This window comes from Panthera tigris, chromosome F2 (genome assembly GCF_018350195.1).
Source record: "Panthera tigris isolate Pti1 chromosome F2, P.tigris_Pti1_mat1.1, whole genome shotgun sequence".
NCBI classification, from domain to species: Eukaryota; Metazoa; Chordata; class Mammalia; order Carnivora; family Felidae; genus Panthera; species Panthera tigris.
In genome coordinates, this window is record NC_056676.1 from 66,554,325 (window position 1) to 66,573,232 (window position 18,908).

At 44.4% G+C, this 18,908-nt stretch overlaps 1 protein-coding gene across 1 annotated transcript in view; it reads left to right on the top strand.

The window, feature by feature from the left end:
- Positions 1-18,908, top strand: part of FER1L6 (fer-1 like family member 6) — a 167,448-nt gene that overhangs the window by 135,519 nt on the left and 13,021 nt on the right. Inside the window, exons 33-39 of the mRNA XM_042972894.1 lie at positions 2,144-2,314; positions 4,740-4,900; positions 6,694-6,836; positions 9,384-9,472; positions 9,959-10,057; positions 12,933-13,174; positions 14,603-14,766. Coding sequence (XP_042828828.1) covers positions 2,144-2,314; positions 4,740-4,900; positions 6,694-6,836; positions 9,384-9,472; positions 9,959-10,057; positions 12,933-13,174; positions 14,603-14,766 — 1,069 coding nt within the window. The remainder of the gene's footprint in view (positions 1-2,143; positions 2,315-4,739; positions 4,901-6,693; positions 6,837-9,383; positions 9,473-9,958; positions 10,058-12,932; positions 13,175-14,602; positions 14,767-18,908) is intronic.

Here is an 18,908-nt window from a genome sequence, read left to right on the forward strand (position 1 = left end):
AAGAATGGATGAATGGGACATCTTTCCTCTGAAGCTTAGAGGTACTGAAATGTTTCAATAAGGCTCCATTTTTACCCATTTCATGATGCTTTCCCTCTCTCTTTTTTTTTTTAAGTCATTTCTATACCCAACGTGGGTCTCAAACTCACAACCCTGAGATCAAGAGTCGCATGCTCCTCTGACTGAGCCAGCCAGGTGTCCCAAGGCCTCCTCATTTCTCAACCGCCGTTATATTTAGAGGTAGTATCTCATTGACACACAAGTTGATATAAGCCTAGCTTTTCCCCCAGTGACTGGAAGTCCAACCATGGTGAGCTATTTTGGGTAGCTCTTTTAATGACACTCCAGTGAAAAGTCAGGAGAGGTTAATCTATGAACACTCCACTTGGGAAGACGGACCAAAGCAACTGGGTCTTCTGTCATGGTTGCCAGGGTAGTTAACCACTTAACAAGTCTTCCTTGCTGGTAGCAGCTGTGTGACAGCCAGCCCCAGAGATAGTGGCTGGAGACTTCCTTGTGAGACACGTCCAGAATATCAAGTATAGTTGGGAATCGACATCTTGGAGCCCCAGGCAATGCTGTGCCTTCCAGGGGAAGACACGTGGGTTTCTTCCCTGCACAGCCCTATCTCTAGACCTGCCGAGTCTGTTACAGTCAGTGGAGCTGTGGTGTTTTTGCTTCTTTCTCTCGGGAGAGGGTTAATTGGCTCAGGGCTGTGCTAGGATTGCAGTGGCTGCCACAGTGGAGGGTGAAAGCCAGGGCTAAGTGGGTCTGACCGCAAGGCAGCAGCCCAGACAGGCCTGCGGACGTGGAAGGAAGTAACAGGGCCTTCCGTTCTCCCTTTCTCCCCTTCTCCTCTTGGCCCCTCGCTCACAGACCAGCCCACCCTACCTGTCCCAGGGCAGCCAGAGTTAGAAACAGCTGGAGAACACTGGTGCGTCCTTGACTGTGCTTTCGAGAAGACACTTCGCTAAATCCACTCAAAACGTATTTCTTAATTATCTCCTCTAATGCTCAGCAGCATGGATAACACATTGTCCCAGGAAACCCCACAGCACTGTTTTTCCTTTCAGCACCTTGCATTGGTGTGGCATCAGGGAATGAGCTTAGAGCTAGGGGGTCAGGGAGCTGGCACTGATCCTAGTTTGACCTGATTAATGGTCAGGTGCAGGCAAGTCACTTATGTTCTCTGGGTGTCAATTTCCTTATCTGTAAAGTGAAGAGGTTGGATATGCTGATCCCTGAGATCCCTTCCAGTTCAGAGGAACATTCAATTGTGTGCTCTCTGCAGGAAAAGCAAGGGCTTCAGCAGTGCAGCTGAAGGAGGCAGGTCTCTGTTGTCGAGGGGCTCAGAATTTTCCAGAGATGGCTTTGTAGTCCTGCAATTCTGTTTTTGGGATTTTCCATCTTCAGAGGGGTTTTCATTTAAAACAAACTCAGCTGACGTTCCCTGACAAAGGAACAATGAAGGGGAAAGGGAATGGCAATGATTGGGGACCAGTTGAATACCTGGACGCTAAATGTGTGGTTTGTGTGAACAATATCACATGTAACGACCATGCTATATTGCAAAGAAGACATATTGATCCCCACTTACACGTAAGGAGGCTGAGAGGGATGAAATAACTTTCCCAAAGTTTTAAACCTGAGAAGTTGCAGATTCAAATCCAGAGTTAGAAGTTAGGGGACACCTGGGTGGCTCAGTCGTTTGAACTTCTAACTCTTGATCTCCATTCGGGTCTTGATCTCAGGTTTGTGAGTTCAAGCCCCACGATGGGCTCCCCGCTGGGCATGGAGCCTACTTTAAAAAAAAAAAAAGAAAGAAAAAAAAACATTGGAAGCCAGTTCTGTTCAAGAGCAAACCCTCCAGATTTCTCACACCCATCTTGCCGTCACCCTGGATGATCGCAGGGTGCAGCCCATGGAAGGGGAGACTATGGGCTACTGGAAACTGACCACAGAATTGGAAATTGATCGAATCTCAATGAAACGCTAAACCAAATAAATACCTGCTAAGTATTCGTTGAGTTGCTGAGTGTTGAGCGAGTTCTTATGAACCACAGGCTAGCTAAAAGCAGAGCTGGCAGACGCTCCCTGTGTTGCCAGATGCTGTTGACTCCTAATGCCTTTACTTGGACCACAGGTCATTTGAGATCCAGGCCACGTTCCCAAAGGAGTCCCTGCTCTCCATCCTCATCTACGACCATGACATGATCGGGACAGATGACCTCATTGGCGAGACCCGGATCGACCTGGAGAACCGCTTCTACAGCAGACATCGAGCCATCTGTGGCTTGCAGAGCCAGTACGAGATGTAGGTTCTTCCTGCGGGGAGCTGGGAGGTGGGGGCGTGGGGGGGGGGCACTGCTGGCGTTCAGCAGCCGTGCCTCACACTGGCCTGCTCTGGGAAGGCCAGCTGGAATGTGCCAGAGGGGTTCCATGTCAGCAGGGCTGGTTGGGGAAATCGTTCACTGAACTCCAGGGTTGGGGCTGGGGAGGCAGTGCTGATTTAGAACCCAGGGCAGGGTCTTCAAGAGTCAAGAGCTAAATTATACACGTTCACTCAATTGGCCGGGCCCAGTGGGCAGACTTCCCTGGCGAAGACTGATGTTAGGAGAATTATTAGCAGAATACAAATACCCAAATCCCAGTTAATTATAATGAACTCTCCTGAGTGCTTAGGATATGGCAGACACTACACCTCATTCAGTTCTCTCAAGCCCGTGAGGTGCTATCCCTGCCTTACAAAGAGGGAGGAGTGGACCCAGCTCTCACTCTTTACGATGATTTTGAATTCTGCTTCATTTCAAAGTATAGGCTATCAGCTCTGTATTTCTTTAAGTGTGTTTTATCTGTTATCTCCAGAAAAAATAAAAATCTTACGAATGTCAGCCAGGAAAATATAAAAACATTCATTAGATTTCCATGGCGTAATTTTAGAAATAGTTTTCTTGAATGTAAAATAACATGTACTCATTGCAGAAAATCGAGGAAATACAGAAAAGTACAAAGTTATGCTCAAACTATTCCACCCAGACATAACTTATATAAAAAAAAGTCTGCAGTATTTCCTTTCAGGATTTTTCCTATGCCATTTTCCCCCAAAGTTGGCCTCATACTATCTATCCATGTCATTTTGTAAGCTGCTTGTTGTCACCTACTCTTGTGAGCATTAGTGACACTAATTTAGTGTCACTAAGTATTTTTTGAAATCATTATTTCGATAGCCTAGAAATCCAGGTCAGTTTTCGGGACTCTGGTGAATGTATAACACACACACCCCCGCCCCCGCCCTGGGGTGTTTACACATCCAAAGTACCTGAGAAGGTGCCGTTCAGAGAATGGTTGGCTCTTCTCGCTCTGAAGTCAGGGGAGGAAGCCACAGGCCAGTGTGGTGTCTTCTGTTCAGAAGAATTTCCTGATGGCAGAACTAACAGAGAGCAGGGTAGTTTAGTCAAGGGAGTTACAACCTTCGTTCGGTACATTTTTAAAAATAGGGGCGCCTGGGTGGCTCAGTCAGTTGAGCATCTGACTCTTGATTTCGGCTCAGGTCATGAGCTCATGATTTGTGGGTTGGAGCTCCACATGGGGCTCCGTGCTGGCAGTATGGAGCCTGCTTAGGATTCTTTCTCTCTCTCTCTCTGCCCCCTCCCCACTCATGCCTGTGCTCTCTTTCTCAGAAGAAATAAACTTACCACAAATAGATGAGAGCCCCCCCAAGAGCACCCCCAAACAAAAACAAACAAGAGCACCTGTTTCTGGGGAGGCCTGTGTATGTATGGCTCTGGGCATGGCTTGGATGAAGTTTTCAGGATCCTTATACCTCTGGCACAATGTAGGAAAACTGCTTTATAGTTATGTTTTGATTTATTTAAATACTTAAGTTTCATTCTGATGGATCCTGTGTCCCAGTGAGCAGAGAAGTCAAGCTCGTCTTGGTCATGGCTCATAGGGAGCATTTCATTGCGAGTTAATATTTTTTAACCAAACAGCTGGTGTTTAAGGGAAGAAGGGGTTGGGAAGATTGAGAAACTAACCACCAGGAAAATCCCTGATTAGAGAAACAGCACATCGACTCGCTACCTGTGACATGAGCCTCCACTAGGATTTTGGTGGGGGAAGAGGGGGAGAAAGGAGCAAAGAAATTGAAGGGATGAGCTAGGCTTTCCTCTTAGAAGAAGTAGTCAAATGGCACTTCTGCAAGGGACAGGACGAAAGCAGAACTGCATGCCAAGAAACCCATAGGGACAGAGAGCAGATGGCTGGCTGCCAATGGCTGAGGAGAGGCAGGGATTTAAGGAGCAACCACTTAGTGGGTACAGGTGTTCTTTTGGGGTGATGAAAAGTTTTTGAAACTGGACAGTGGTTGCACAACATTATGAATGTACTGATGCCACTGAGTTGGTCAATTTTATGTTATGTGAATTTCCCCTCAATTTTTTTAAGGTACATTGCTAAAACAAAAACAAAAACAAAACCAAAACCAAGAACTACCTTAGTGGACTTTTATGTCAAGCTACTCAGAAGTCCCGCCTTTCATACAAGCATGCAGATGCTGAGGTATTGACCACCAAAGAGAGAAAACAAAACAAAACACATTAGCCCCAAGTGTGTGGAGCAGCAAGAAATCGGAAGGAAACCACGGATCCTACTTCGGTGGTCCTTTTACTGGATACCTTGAGGGTATCCTCCCAGGGGAAGGCAGGCCTCACCCTATCCATACTTCTTCCTCTTTTCAGAGAAGGATACAATGCCTGGAGAGACACCTCCAAACCCACCGAGATCCTCACGAAGCTCTGCAAAGACAATAAACTGGATGGACCCTACTTTCGCCCTGGGAAAATACAGATAGGAAACCAGGTCTTTTCTGGAAAAACAGTCTTCACGGAGGAGGACACTGGTAACTCCCACGGTGTAGCCTGCTGATGTTGCTTTTCTTTTAAAAAGCCTGCTCCGGTGGTATTTCTGGCTGGGGACTGCAGTCATCTATTGTAAAGTAATTCATGCTCGTGGTAGAAAATCACTCCTAACCCTCAAATTCAGAAATAAGCATGCTGCATGCTGGTGTTATGACAATTCTCCTTCGTTCCTTGAACTATTATTTATAATATTCCCTTTTAAGGCTGTGTCCTTTATTTACATTGTGTCCATTTTTTTCTTTTTTAGACAATGCTACCATGAACTTCCTCATACATATTTTTGCACACTTCTGATATTTTTATAGCACGTATCACCTAAATAGGAGTGTTGCGTTGGAAGGTTAGGCAGTAACCTCAAAATAAATATTATATAAGGCAAATCATTGGACACGATCCAAATTACCCTCACACATATTATACCAGCAACTCTCTTATTTTGCTACCAAGAAGCAGATTTTCCGTATAACATAGTGGGACATACCAGGAAGATCCCAGGGAGGCTTTCTTAAATTTTGGACGAGAAAAGAAAAGCCACGTTTACTTTAACGACGCAGAACAATTCTTGTAATGCCGTTCCAGTCCATTTGATGCAAATCCATAGGTGCCAGGCTACATACCTGCAAAACCTAGGTTCAGAGCGTCCGATGCAGAGAACCCAATTAAGGACGTATTTCCGGATCTTTTCACACTGTTATGTTGATCCCACCACTTTGATGCCAACATTTCTTTTCACCTTGTTATTTTGACTTCAGAAACTTCTGGAAAGTTTTTGCAGGCAGAGTACTTGACATTTGAATAGTGTGTTAATAACATATTAATGAATTTTTGTTGAGAAAAATATTTTTTCACAATATACTCTATTAAAGCCAATTTCGTTCCTTGGTCCATATTCTACATTTCACGATGAAACCTTGTTTTTGCCTGCCAGAAATCTGAAAGGATGTTCATCAAATCTGTACTCGGCTGATTAAACTTTATGACAAAAGATTTAGTTCATTGATTATGTGTTCATTCCCATCAACTTTTACTGATTGTAATTATTGCTGTTATGAGATCTGCCTGTGTGTGTGGCCTTTTTCTAAAACCAAGCTCAACTTCCAGATGTCAAGTTAGGCCATTCTGAACTTTACCAAAACAATTTGATTTTTTTCCAACAATTTTTGTGTTATTTTTGCAAGTACCTTTTCTACCAGTAGTTTTTATTACGCATTGCCTTCTTTGATAAGGCGACAGAGCAGAGAACCTTTCCTATGAGCAGGTGTGTTGCTAGAAAGGAGCAACAATGAGGAAAGACAAGACCTCCATGCACACATATTGTGTGATTTCACCGCCTTGTACAGGGTCACCCTGATTCACCAGGCCCTCTCACACTATGGCATTAGCAAACAATCTTAAATCTCCAGGAAATATACCCTTTCCAGTGTCTTGAAGCCAAGCTTGTAGTTCATAGACTCTAGAGAAATCTGATTCAAGGGGCAAATGGAGCCCTGGACTCTGAGACCTTGACTGCTCTCTGGTCTTCTTCTCAACCCATCTCACTTCCCATTCTCTAAACCTCCTGTCTCTTTCCCTTCCCTTCCCTTCACTCCACCCCTACCTCTTTCCATTCTCTTTTTGTCCTTGTTCTCTTTTGCTCGTTTGCTCTCTCCCTGTGCCTCAATATATTTATTTAACCTTTAAGGAAGAGTTTAAAAGTGCACCCGACAGCCCATCACTGTTCCATTGCAAGCACTTATGGCTGACAACTGTCTTTATTTCTTTTTCTTCCATGCAGATGAGACGGTGGAGTCTTACGAGCACCTGGCCCTCAGCGTTTTACATTCTTGGGAGGATATACCAGAGGTTGGGTGTAGGCTGGTTCCTGAGCACATAGAAACTCGGCCGCTGTACCACAAGGATAAGCCAGGAATGGAGCAGGTAGTGGCCAAGGCAGTTCTGGCCCCAACTGGAGTGTTCATCCCCAAGGGATAGGGCTTCATCCCTAAAAGTTAATCTTATGTGCCCTAGAATAATGGTTCTCAACCAGGGACAATTTTGCCTCCCTGCCCTAAACATTTAGCAATGTCTGGAAATATTTTTGGTTGTCTCATGTGGGTGGGGGTACTATTGGCATCTAGTGGGTAGAGGTCAGAGATGCGACTAGACATCCCATGGTGCACGGACGGCCTTCTGCAACAAAGAATTATTCAGCCCAAAATGTCAATAATGTTGAGGGTGAGAAGTTCTGCCCTAAAGCCAGAGTTGGATTTTAGTGCTTTTTGCTTTTTTAATGGATTTGATTATCAAACTCTGGAAAGAATGCTGATATTTGAGAAGCCAAAACCCGTCTGATACACCCAAGACCTTGTCCAGAATCTATCGGTAACTTCACAGTTCACTAGTTTTCCCAGAGAAGGAATAGCTGGTGACTTGTTTTGAAGAACTGGCAAGAGGAAGTGTGTGGAAAAAATAACCAGAGATCTGGGTTATGAGTGAGAAGGGAAGAGAAGATCAACTTTATTAAGAGCCTTCTTAATATGTACATATTAATCATAGGTACATAATTAATATGTACTTATGTACTAAGCCCTTTACATAAAATCTCACCTAATTAGGATGACCATAGAATTGTTTATCCAAATGATGACCATTTTCAGAGTGAAAGAGGCCACCAGGGACACCACCAGGATTTTCCTAGACAAGTAGGGGCATGTGGACCACCTTACTCTTACTCCTTAAGCAGCCTCATGATGTACTTATTATGATCCTTACTTTTAAGATGAAGACATTGAGGTTCAGAGAGTTTAAGTAACTTGCTCAAGGTTAATCGGCAGCTAAGTAGTAGAGCTGGGGTTTTACCCAGGCAGTTTGAGTTATAGTCCTGTCCCAGCCCTGGACTCACTCACCGTGTCACTTGGTCAAAACATACAAGCTTGACTCTAATGGAGCAGGAACACCCACACTGCTATTTCAGTGGTGTTGGGGTGTAGCACTAGTGACAGCACGTGTGGGAGAGTGCCTTGAAAAGATAAGCTCTTATCACGTGTGGAAGCCTATGATTGTTTCCTGAAATTTACTACCAGATATTTAAAATCTTTTGGTTACTGGTATCTTTTATTTTACTATGTGGCTTTTTGGTTACAAGTGAATGTTGATATCTCTTTAGGATTGTAATCCTTCGTTAATTGGTCCTTCTCTTTCCAAATGCTCTTTGCTGAAATTGTCCCTTCCCCAGGAAAGCTCTTGTCTTTTCTAGCCAAAGCCTCTCCTTCACCTAAATCCTACAAATCCTCCCTGCTCTGTTGGAAGCCTGCCTTCCTTTCTTCCTTCCCTTCCTTCCTTCCTTCTTTCCTTCCTTCCCTCCCTCTCTCCCTCCTTCTTCCTTCCTTCCTTCCTTCCTTCCTTCCTTCCTTCCTTCCTTCCTTTCCTTTCCTTCCTTCCTTCTTTCCTTCCTTCCCTCCCTCTCTCCCTCCTTCTTCCTTCCTTCCTTCCTTCCTTCCTTCCTTCCTTCCTTCCTTCTTTCTTTCCTTTATTCTCTTTCTTTCCTTCCTTCCTTCCTTCCTTCCTTCCTTCCTTCCTTCCTTCTTTCCTTCCTTCCTTCCTTCCTTCCTAACTTCCCTTCTTTCTTTCCCTTCTTTCCCTTCCTTTTTTCTTATAAAATCTCCCCTGACCATCCCAGTCCTTATTGGTCACTCACCTTCTTGCCTGAGCTGATGGAGTACTTAGAATGTATACAACAGAGCTGACCATTGAATCCACTGCACCTTCTTCCCACATGGGCTCTCGGATCCCTTGCAACAGGGTAAATTCTGACGCATGGAGTCCAAAGCAAGGGATGGGAGGCCTTATTCTGCCACTAGTTAGCCACAGGATTCATATCATTTGACTTCCCTGAGTCTTAGTTGTTTTGTTTTAATGTGTCACACGGGCATGTGGCAGGGTAAGCAGTAATGGAGATAATGATGTTAAGGCACATTGGAAACAATGAAGCATGATCCTTCTGACAGATAGTATTATCTTTTTAGTCCTTAGGAGTTTATAGAAAAAGCAGAGTCTCTGGAGTCAACAGACAAAGGTTGAATCCAGACTCTGCTACATATTGTCTGTGTAAGTATGGGCAAGATGTGTTCTCATCTGCCAAGTAGGAATAATAACATCTACCCACTGAGGATATTGGGAGAATTGATGTAATGTTTATCAAATACACAGCACTGTGTCTACCACATTGTAGGTGCTCAATAAGGGTTAGCTTATCCTTTACCTTCTTCTTAACATATGCTCTAATTCTTAATAGAAATGTAAGTCCTGTCTTTGTCAACAAATATTCTAAACGTGTATAATATGAATAATATCCATATGGCATGATAAGATATGATATGATATATAGCTAATATCCATTTCTAGTAAAGGGATATGTTAAAACCATGAAGTCAGTTGCCCATGCAGTATCCCCACCAGAGTTAAAGGAGATCTTTTCTTAAAAAGGGCCGCCTGCAGATGTGGGTGGACATGTTTCCCAAAGATATGCCTCAACCTGGACCTCCAGTTGACATCTCGCCAAGGCAACCGAAAGGGTAAGTCATCTGCAGCCCTACATTCAGGGGAAGAGACCATGGTGGCAGACTAAAAGACCATGACATTTGATCAATTACATTGATTCTTGCATTGTAACATCGGTTACATTGATCAGTTGGCACCTGATAATCACATCTCATTCCCATCTGGCCATTTACAGCAGGGGCAAGTGATAGTAATGGTAACAGTGGTGATGATTAAAATGGTGGCCCCTGTTTTACGTAGGGGCTACGGAGCTTCAATATTCTGCAACATTCTGAAAAACATCAGCTAATGGAAGGAATTTCTGCTCAGAGAACTTCATGTCCTTGGTGATTCAAGCTGGGACACTTGGTTTTGATGGAACCAAGACCTTAAGTGTTGATATTTTTGAACTTGGTAATGTTGAGGAAGCCTATAGACTCACAGGAATTCCAGAATCCCATAGACACCAGCTGGTTCAGCTTTCAAGGTCTTCAGCCTAATGCTGCCTTCCCTTATCCCAGGTATGAATTGAGGGTAACCATCTGGAACACTGAAGATGTCATTTTAGAGGATGAGAATATCTTCACAGGACAAAAGTCAAGTGATATTTATGTTAAAGGGTAAGGTCATCAACAAACGCCATGCCCCCTTTTCTTCCCCTCCTTCCTCCTTTAACCCCTAACTGAACCTATGCCTCCTGGAAGATACTCCTCCCACCTCCCATAGAAGGAGTTCATCTTACTCACCTTCTTAGATAAGGTCACTTCCTTTGTAAAATATTATTTGGTCACTTTGTTAAGAATTATTATCTTATAAAAATATTTTTGTGGGCACCTGGGTGGCTCAGTCGGTTGAGCAACCGACTTCAGCTCAGGTCATGATCTCACGGTCTGTGAGTTCGAGCCTCGTGTCGGGCTCTGGGCTGACAGCTCAGAGCCTGGAGCCTGCTTCCGATTCTGTGTCTCCCTCTCTCTCTGCCCCTCCCCTGCTCATGCTCTGTCTCTCTCTCTCTCTCTCTCTTTGAAAAATAAATAAACATTAAAAAAAATTTTTTATAAAAAAAAATATTTTTGTGAGGAAATCTTATATAAACATCTCTTTTCGGTTAAATGTTGGATACCTAAGCTTTTTGAGTGACATTCAAAATACCTTTACACCTGAAACAAGTAGAGAGATGTGGCACAAATGATGAGAGATTCAGTGTTAAGGACATTGTAAGACTAATACAGAAGCTAAAAGTCACACCTTACTCTTCGCTAGTTCTACCAAAAGGAAAGATGTCAACCTAGAACTCAGGAAACCACATTTTCCCCCTCTCCCTCCCTCCCTCCCTCCCTCTCTCTCTCTCACTCTCTCTCATATTGGCTATGACACAAACACCTTGGTAGGCTTCCTTTAAGCCCTTAATCATGGAGGGAAATGAGATGGTAAAGTGATTCAAACATGTCCCCTTAGATAAAACCCATCTCAGAAGTAGTGAACTCATCTCACCTCGTTTTGGTATCTCTTTGCCTTCTCCAAACAAGAAACGTTTTTCTTTGTTGACTCCATTTCTAGTATGCCATTGAATCTTGTCCATTTTGCTTTACAAATAGTCACCAGCACTGTCCATTCTCCCCGTCTTCACCACACCACAACCATTTCCCTCCATAATTTCTTGCTGGGGCCACCGAAGTACCAATACCATGTGGCTTGGTCTCTCCGTATAATGTGTTCTCTATGTTGAACCATGGGTTATCTTTTCAAAGCATAATCTGATCAAGTCAACCCTATACTTTAGGCTCTTTAATGACATTCTATTTTCTCTGGATAAAGATTTAGATCCCTAATATGTCCTAAAGTATCCTGTACGACTAGCCCCTCCTATCTCTACAGCCCCATCTTGTTTTCTGCTCTTTAGTGATGCTGAGCTTCTTTCCCTTGTTATATGCACATCTCTCAGTGGTGACTTCTGCCACCCCCTCCATCCCTCTGTCCCCTTCCCTCTATGGCTACAGCTCTATGAAGGCAAAGGCCATCTCTGTGTGCTCCCATCACTCCTCTAACAGCTAGCACACTCCTTGGCTCATAATGGATACCACCTATAGATTGGCTGAGGGAACACAATCTTTACCTAAATAATTGCATCCATACTCTGAGTGGTACCACTCCTCTGGGATGTGGAAGTTCTTTATCTTTCCCTGACTTGTGGGGAAGGGATGTCTGCTTTCAGAAAGCAAATGGTTTGGAATTATCAATTAGTTTGAATTAAAAGCACCTATTTGCCCGGTAATTCACCATGGATAAAGCACTAGGGGAAAATGTACTAATCGCAGCTTACTCTTAACTGAGGAGGGAGAGCAGATGACACTCAGAGGAAATAACATTATATATAATTTGGAGGACACAAAGCACTTTACAGCTATTACCTCATATAATTCTTCAGAGCAACCCTACGAACTAGGTGCTGTCATTGCCGCTACTTTCCAAATGAAATAGAGGCACAGAAGGGTTGGGTAACTTATCCATGGCTTTCCGGGTAGTAATGGCACAGCCAGGATTAGAATTCAGGTGGGTACAGACAGGCTTCTACCCTCCGTGCCACGTTGATCCAGACCTCTGGGTTTTTGAGGCCCAGAACCAGAGAGGAGGGGGCCAATCATAGGGCTGACACCAGGGGTCTAAACCAGACCAATTAGAGAGGCCCCAGGGCAATGGGTGCAGAGGTGGTACCCTCACTAAGAGTGCCCAGAGGGAGAGGAAACTCAGATTACACTTTCCTTTCACATTTCCTGAGTTTTCCCTCTTTTTTTTTAAATTTTTTTTTTAACGTTTATTTATTTTTGAGACAGAGAGACAGAGCATGAACGGGGGAGGATCTGAGAGACAGGGAGACACAGAATCTGAAACAAGCTCCAGGCTCTGAGCTGTCAGCACAGAGCCCGACGCGGGGCTCGAACTCACCGACTATGAGATCATGACCTGAGCCAAAGTCGGACGCTTAACCGACTGAGCCACCCAGGCGCCCCTTTCCTCTTTTTTTTTTTTTTTTAATGTTTATTTATTTGTTTTGAGAGAGAGAGAGAGAGAGAGAGAGAGAGAGAGAGAGAATCTCAAGCAGACTCCACCCTGTCAGCACAGAGCCCAATGTGGGGCTTGAACTCATGAACCATGAGATCATGACCTGAGCTGAAACCAAGAGTCAGCTTAACTGGCTGAGCCACCCAGGTGCCCCTGAGTTTTCCTTCTTTATTGCATGGGGCTTCAAGGCTATCCCAGAGCAACTGAAGACATTTCCCAAATGTAGCTTAGAATGAGAATCTTGTTTCTGTTTCAGACCCTTTGACTCCTATTTGTCTCTTTCAGATTCGATGGAAACTTCCATCTGAATCTAACTATATCATAATTTGAAAACTATGAGCTGTGGCCACATTAAACTAGCTAAATCACTCTTGATTATACTGATGCCTGAATAATGGACTCAGAGTGTGTAATTCTTTTTCTGTGTTCACTCAGGTGGATAAAGGGTTTGGAAGATGACAAGCAGGAGACAGACGTGCATTACAACTCCTTGACTGGCGAGGGGAACTTCAACTGGCGCTTCCTGTTTCCATTTCAGTACCTCCCAGCTGAGAAGCAAATGGTCATTACGAAGAGGGAGAACATCTTTTCCTTAGAGAAGATGGAGTGTAAGACACCAGCCGTGTTGGTGCTTCAGGTTTGGGATTTTGAAACACTGTCCTCAGATGACTTTCTGGGTAAGCCAGTGACTTCGTAAAGCTCGTATTAATATTAAGGGTTTTGTCCCAGTTTGGGGAGAGTTCGGTCTGATTTAGCTACAAGGATAATTTCGGTGCCATTTATGATAGCAAAAAATTTAGAAACACTCCAAATAGCCATTCGTAGGGGATTGGCTGAATAAGTTACAGGGCATCCTTATGGTGGAAGATTATTTATTTATTTATTTATTTAGCGCAAGTGGAGGAGGGGGAGCGAGAGAGGGAGACACAGCATCTGAGGCAGGTTCCAGGCCCTGAGCTGTCAGCACAGAGCCCGATGTGGGGCTTGAACTCACAAACCGTGAGATCATGACCTGAGCCGAAGTCGGAAGTTTAACTGCCTGAGCCACCCAGGTGTCCCAGAAGATACATTTCAATCAGACTTAAAATCATCTTTGCTCTACCACTAAGAAGCCTGTTAAGTTTTGAGCTAGTTACTAGTCCCCTCTGTACCTCAGTTTTCTCCGGTTGTAAAATGGAGATAGTAATATTACATACCTCAGAGTGTGTTTAGAGCTGTACATGTGATAATATAATTTAAAAACTCATACATAATAAGCACCCAAAAAGTGATAATCCTGCAGCCATTAAAAATATTCATTTAGTGAGTTGGAAGTTATACAGGATGCACTAAGTGAACAAAGAGTGTAGAAAAAAATCCCCTTTCTGTAAAATATATGTTTATATGTATCAGAGGCAGAGGTAATCAGGGACAGGCAAAGAAACAATGACCGTCATAGGATAAGAACTAACGAGCAGCGGTCAACTTTGGGGGGATGGCATTTTATGGAATATTTTTCTATTAATTTTTTGCTTATGTGTATGCTCTAAATGCTTATAATTAACAAATATTATTTCTGTACTAGGGAAAGGTTATTTAAGAGAGAGAGACAAAATACTCTCATGTCATTATCTTCCCCTCTGTAATATTCACTCATCGCAAATACTTTGGGGGAGCCCACTAAGTCTTGGAGAGTAGCTACAGAGATGATAAGACTTGGTCCCCCACCTGGAGGGGGTTAGTGGGACTCAGAGGAAAGTGAGCTGGGGGAGGAGGTTCTTATAGGTGGATCCACATTAAGGCAGAGGAGAGCTCAGAGGATAGGCACGTAATCCCCACATACTCGGAGTAGATAAGACGCCCAGCAGCGATGACACCTGACACTGAAGCTTGAAAGTTATATATTGTAGCTCTGCCCCTGTCTACTACCTGCTACATTTGGTACATGTCTTGGTCATATTTGTATCCCCAAAACCTAGCACATGCTAGTGACCCCATGTGTACTGGTTGAATGACCAGTGAGTGAATGGATGGATGGATGAATGAATGAACGAACGGGTGGGTGAATAATTGGTGGTGATGGATTCTAAAGCCCTTCTGTAACTGTTAAGGGCATCTCTTCACAGGCTCCCTGGAAATGAACCTCAATAGCTTCCCCCAAGCCGCCAAGACTGCCAAAGCCTGCGATCTCGCCAAGTTTGAAAATGCAAGCGAGGAGAGCAAGATCTCCATATTCCAGCAAAAGCGTGTGCGGGGCTGGTGGCCTTTTGCTAAAAGCAAAGAACTCACAGTAAGTGGCAGCTGTAGGAGAGGGGGTTGGGAGGCAGACAGGGGACACCATGCTCTTTAAGTGAGTCATTTTGTAAACTTCAATTGGAGTGCCTTGAAGTGGCACAGAGTGCTTTAGGGCAAAGGTTCCGCTGAGAAGCAAGAATTTTGAAAATTTTATAAATGCATTAAGCTTCTGTATTTCAGCATACTTGATTTAATAGCCATGTGAGGATGGTTTTCTAACTTCTTGGCTTGAATGTATGCCCCTGGCATTATTTTTTTCCCCAACGTTTCTTGAAATTATGCATGAAGTCTTGACTAATATACAGTTTTAATGGAATGACCTCATCCCTTCACCCTTAAATGCAGAGACTCCATTTTAAGAGTGATCCAGACTTTTAAAATTACCTTGAGAGGGTAGCAGCAGGGAGAGCCATTTCCCCTTTCCCTGCGTTGCCAGCCCAGTCTGGACTGTACATGGTGCAGGGGCTCAGCCCATTCACAAATATTGTGAAGGGAGTTCTTGCAGCCTTCTTGGTCTTCCGAAAGGGAGAGTGGATGACCCACTTGAGAAAAGGGACTGCATTGGTGGCCCCTTTCTGTGCTGCCTTCTCCTCCTGGAGAGAACACATTCTCCCCTCCTCTCCTGTACCTAGTGGCGAAAGCACACCTGGGTTGTATCCCTTGTGGCCACACTTGGTTTTCTCTCGCTGCTCTAGCGGCCCAGTGAGGATGAGGCAAGGATTCTCTTTGCACCTGACTCAGTAAATGGCTGGTGCTGGCCTTACTCTGTGGCATCTAGTCTTATTGTGTTTTGGAGGAGGTTTTCTCTTCCTGCCATTCTCAGTTGAACCGCCTCTGATTGGTGAGGTTGGGTCAAGAGAATGAGGCTGTAGGCAGGCTCATTCTTCCCCCTCTGGCCAAGTACACGTTGAGGGTTTATTGCATGGCCGCTTCTGTACTCTGTTCCAGGCCTCATGGCTTAGCACATTACAGATGTTCAGTCAATGAATTGGTTGATGAATGGGTGAATTCAGAAATAGAGGAAGCATGGCCACTGTGTTCAACCAGCTCAGAGTCTCGCGAGAGGGACGGATGCGTTAACAACCCCATCGTGCATGACGTAGTCAAAGCGTGTATGACCCAGGGAAGGAAAAGAGAGGAGGAAGGGAACCTGATTCTCTTTGAGGATGTCGAGGGTCAAGCAGAGCATCAGTTTTTCAAGAACAAAGGATGACGGCAAGGTACTTTCTTGATGAAGAAGAGGGTAGATAACTACTTCAAGTAGAGGAACCATGAGGGGTGCAACATGGAGGCACCAAGTCTCCCCACATGGAAGGCTACCTGCCCACCAGTCAGAGTTGCCAGAGTGCGGTATGAGTTTGGGAAATGGGATTGCTAAGTCCCCAAATCCAAATTCGTGTGTTTTGACATAATTGCTGCTTCTATAAAATAATTGACAGTAATTATGTATGCATGATTACATAATGGCAGTCATTTATTCCATTTTTATAGCCCTTTAGAGTTTGCCAAGTATGTTCAGATCCCTTCTGTTATTTCATTTGACCCTAGTTGACTCTCTGTTAGTTTCTGTGTCACTTACTTCTTTCATTTCATGCAACACATATTTATTGAGCATCTATGAAGTGATAGGCCCTGGGAATAAAATATGAGTAATAACAGACATAGCCTCTGCCAGCATGGAGCTTACAGTCCAGCATCAAAGACTGACACACACAAATGCAGTCACTCACAGGCACACCAAGAAAGCAGATACTTAACAAGGACCGGGGAGGAAACAACATGCTGAATTAAAGCATATCCACTGCAGGTATTTGCACTCCCTATGGTGGTTGGAGGCCTTTCCGTTACTGTGAAACTTTTAGGTTGAGGTCTGAAGAAGGAAAAGTAGTAGTTTTCCATCAGAAAAACACAGAAGGAAATGTGTTACCAAGTAGACACCACAGACAGAGGCCCTGAGGTGAGAATAAGTTTGGTGAGAGGGAGAAACTAAAATAAAACAAACCAACCCTCCTCCCTCCCCTGACCCCGCCATGAGCAGAGCATGGGGAGGAGTGAGGGTGCAGCAGAGGGGAGACCAGAGCCGGATCATGCAGACCACGGTGCCCTATTGAAAAGTTTGGGTTTTATTCTCAGAGCAATGGGAAGCCACAGAATGGTCAGGGAGGTGAGAGGATGTGAATGGCAAAGGAAACACACATCCTCACTGTTTATATGGACAGTGAGTGGGAGAGGGTCACAATTGGAGAAGGAGAAGAAGTAGGCAGAAATGTAGGAAGACAATGATAAAAATGTACCTGAAACATAAACCCGGAGAAGAGACTCTTTGGAGAAGGACAGTTGGGTTACTGTGTCAGATGCCCTTGAATGGTCATATAAAAAGCAGAGAGTTGTCCATTGGATTTAGCAACCTGGAGGTCATGGCGACCTTTTGAAAGGGACTGTTGTAAAGGCTCACAGCAGCACTATTCACAATAGCCCAAGAGTGGAAATGTCCAAAGGTCCCTCAACTCATAAATGGATAAACAAAAGGTGATACAGCCATACAATGGAACATAGTTCGGCCATAAAAAGAAAGTGCTGATACAGCCTCCAACATGGATGGACCTGGAAAACATGCTCAGTGAAAGAAGGCAGTCCCGAAAAACCACATACAATATGATTCCATTTATAGGAAATGTCCAGAATAGGTAACCCATAGAAAGTAGATTGGTGGTTGCCAGGGGCTGAAGGGAAGGGGAATGCAGAGTGGCTGCTAACCGGCACAGATTTCTTTTGGGGGGTGATAAAAATGTTCTGGAATTAGTGCTGATGGCTGTACAGCTTTGTGATTATACTAAGATCTACTTTATTGTGCACTGCAAAAGGGTGAACTGTATGGCATGGGAATTATATCTCAATATTTAAAAAGCAAGACCCGGGTCGCCTGGGTGGCTTAGTTGGTCGAGTGTCTGACTTTGGCTCAGGTCATGATCTCAGGGTTCATGAGTTTGAGCCCCGCATCGGGCTTGCTGCTGTCATTACAGAGCCTGCTTCAGATCCTCTGTCCCCCCCGTCCCACCTTTCCCCTGCTTGCTCTCTCTCTCTCTCTCAAATATATAAATAAAAGGTGGTGTTGGCAGAATGGTGAGGACTGACACAGGTTAGCACGCAGTGTGGAGCGAGTGGGGATAAGCTAGTGGAGACAGCATGGGTAGACTCTGGAAGCCTTCATAATTCCACCTTCACTCCTACCCTCAAACTGCGCCAGCCACCCTCAGCTACCCTCGTTCCCCAGCCGCTCCCTGTTCGGTCCCATACCCTTGCTCTTGTGTCAGCTGGTGCTTCTGCCTGGAATGCCTTGGCTCCCTTCTTCTCGGGGAAAACTCCTCCTCCTTACGTATTTTGAGACTCCTTTGAGCAGTCACCCCCCTCTGGGAAGCCTCCCCGGTACCCTGGCTGGGAACAGGCTTGCCCGCCTTCATGCTTCCAGAGCTCTGGTCACACAGATTTGCAATTGTCTGTATGTGTCTCGGTTCCTCTGCTGGGAGCAACCTGAGTCCAGAGACTGTGCTTTCTCTTTTTGTTCCTTTTCAGAAGTTTTAGGGTCTAACGTGGTTTCTGGCGCATAGTACATGCTCAGTAAATTTTTACTGAACGAATCAATCAATTCAGAAACAATTACAACACTGACCCAACAATCAAAGAGATTATATGATTTCCTTCTCTTTTTATTCAGCGTACTGAGCACATAGAAAGTGTTCAACAAATCCTCTTTGAGAATAAATACATCAGCACACATTACTTGTAAGGCTAAGTGTCACTGTAGAAACCAGAGGATAATGTGCCAAAGAAACAAGGGAAAAGAGAGGAAGGCTTTAATGGTGGGAGGTTCAGAGGATACAGATAGGTTGTTTGAGGACATACAGAGAATGGATGAAGGGGTGTTTAGGTTGTGAGAGTCTGTTTTTCTAGACTGCATTAAGTATTATGCAGTGGTTAAGACCAAAGATTGTAAAAACAGACAGCTTAGGTGTGAATCCTGTCCTCTCCTAACTAGCTGTGTGACATGAGGCAACTTACTTAATCTCTCTGTGCCTCAGCTTCCATATCTCTAAAGTGGGGATTCATAATATGTACATATCTCATGGGGTTTTAGCA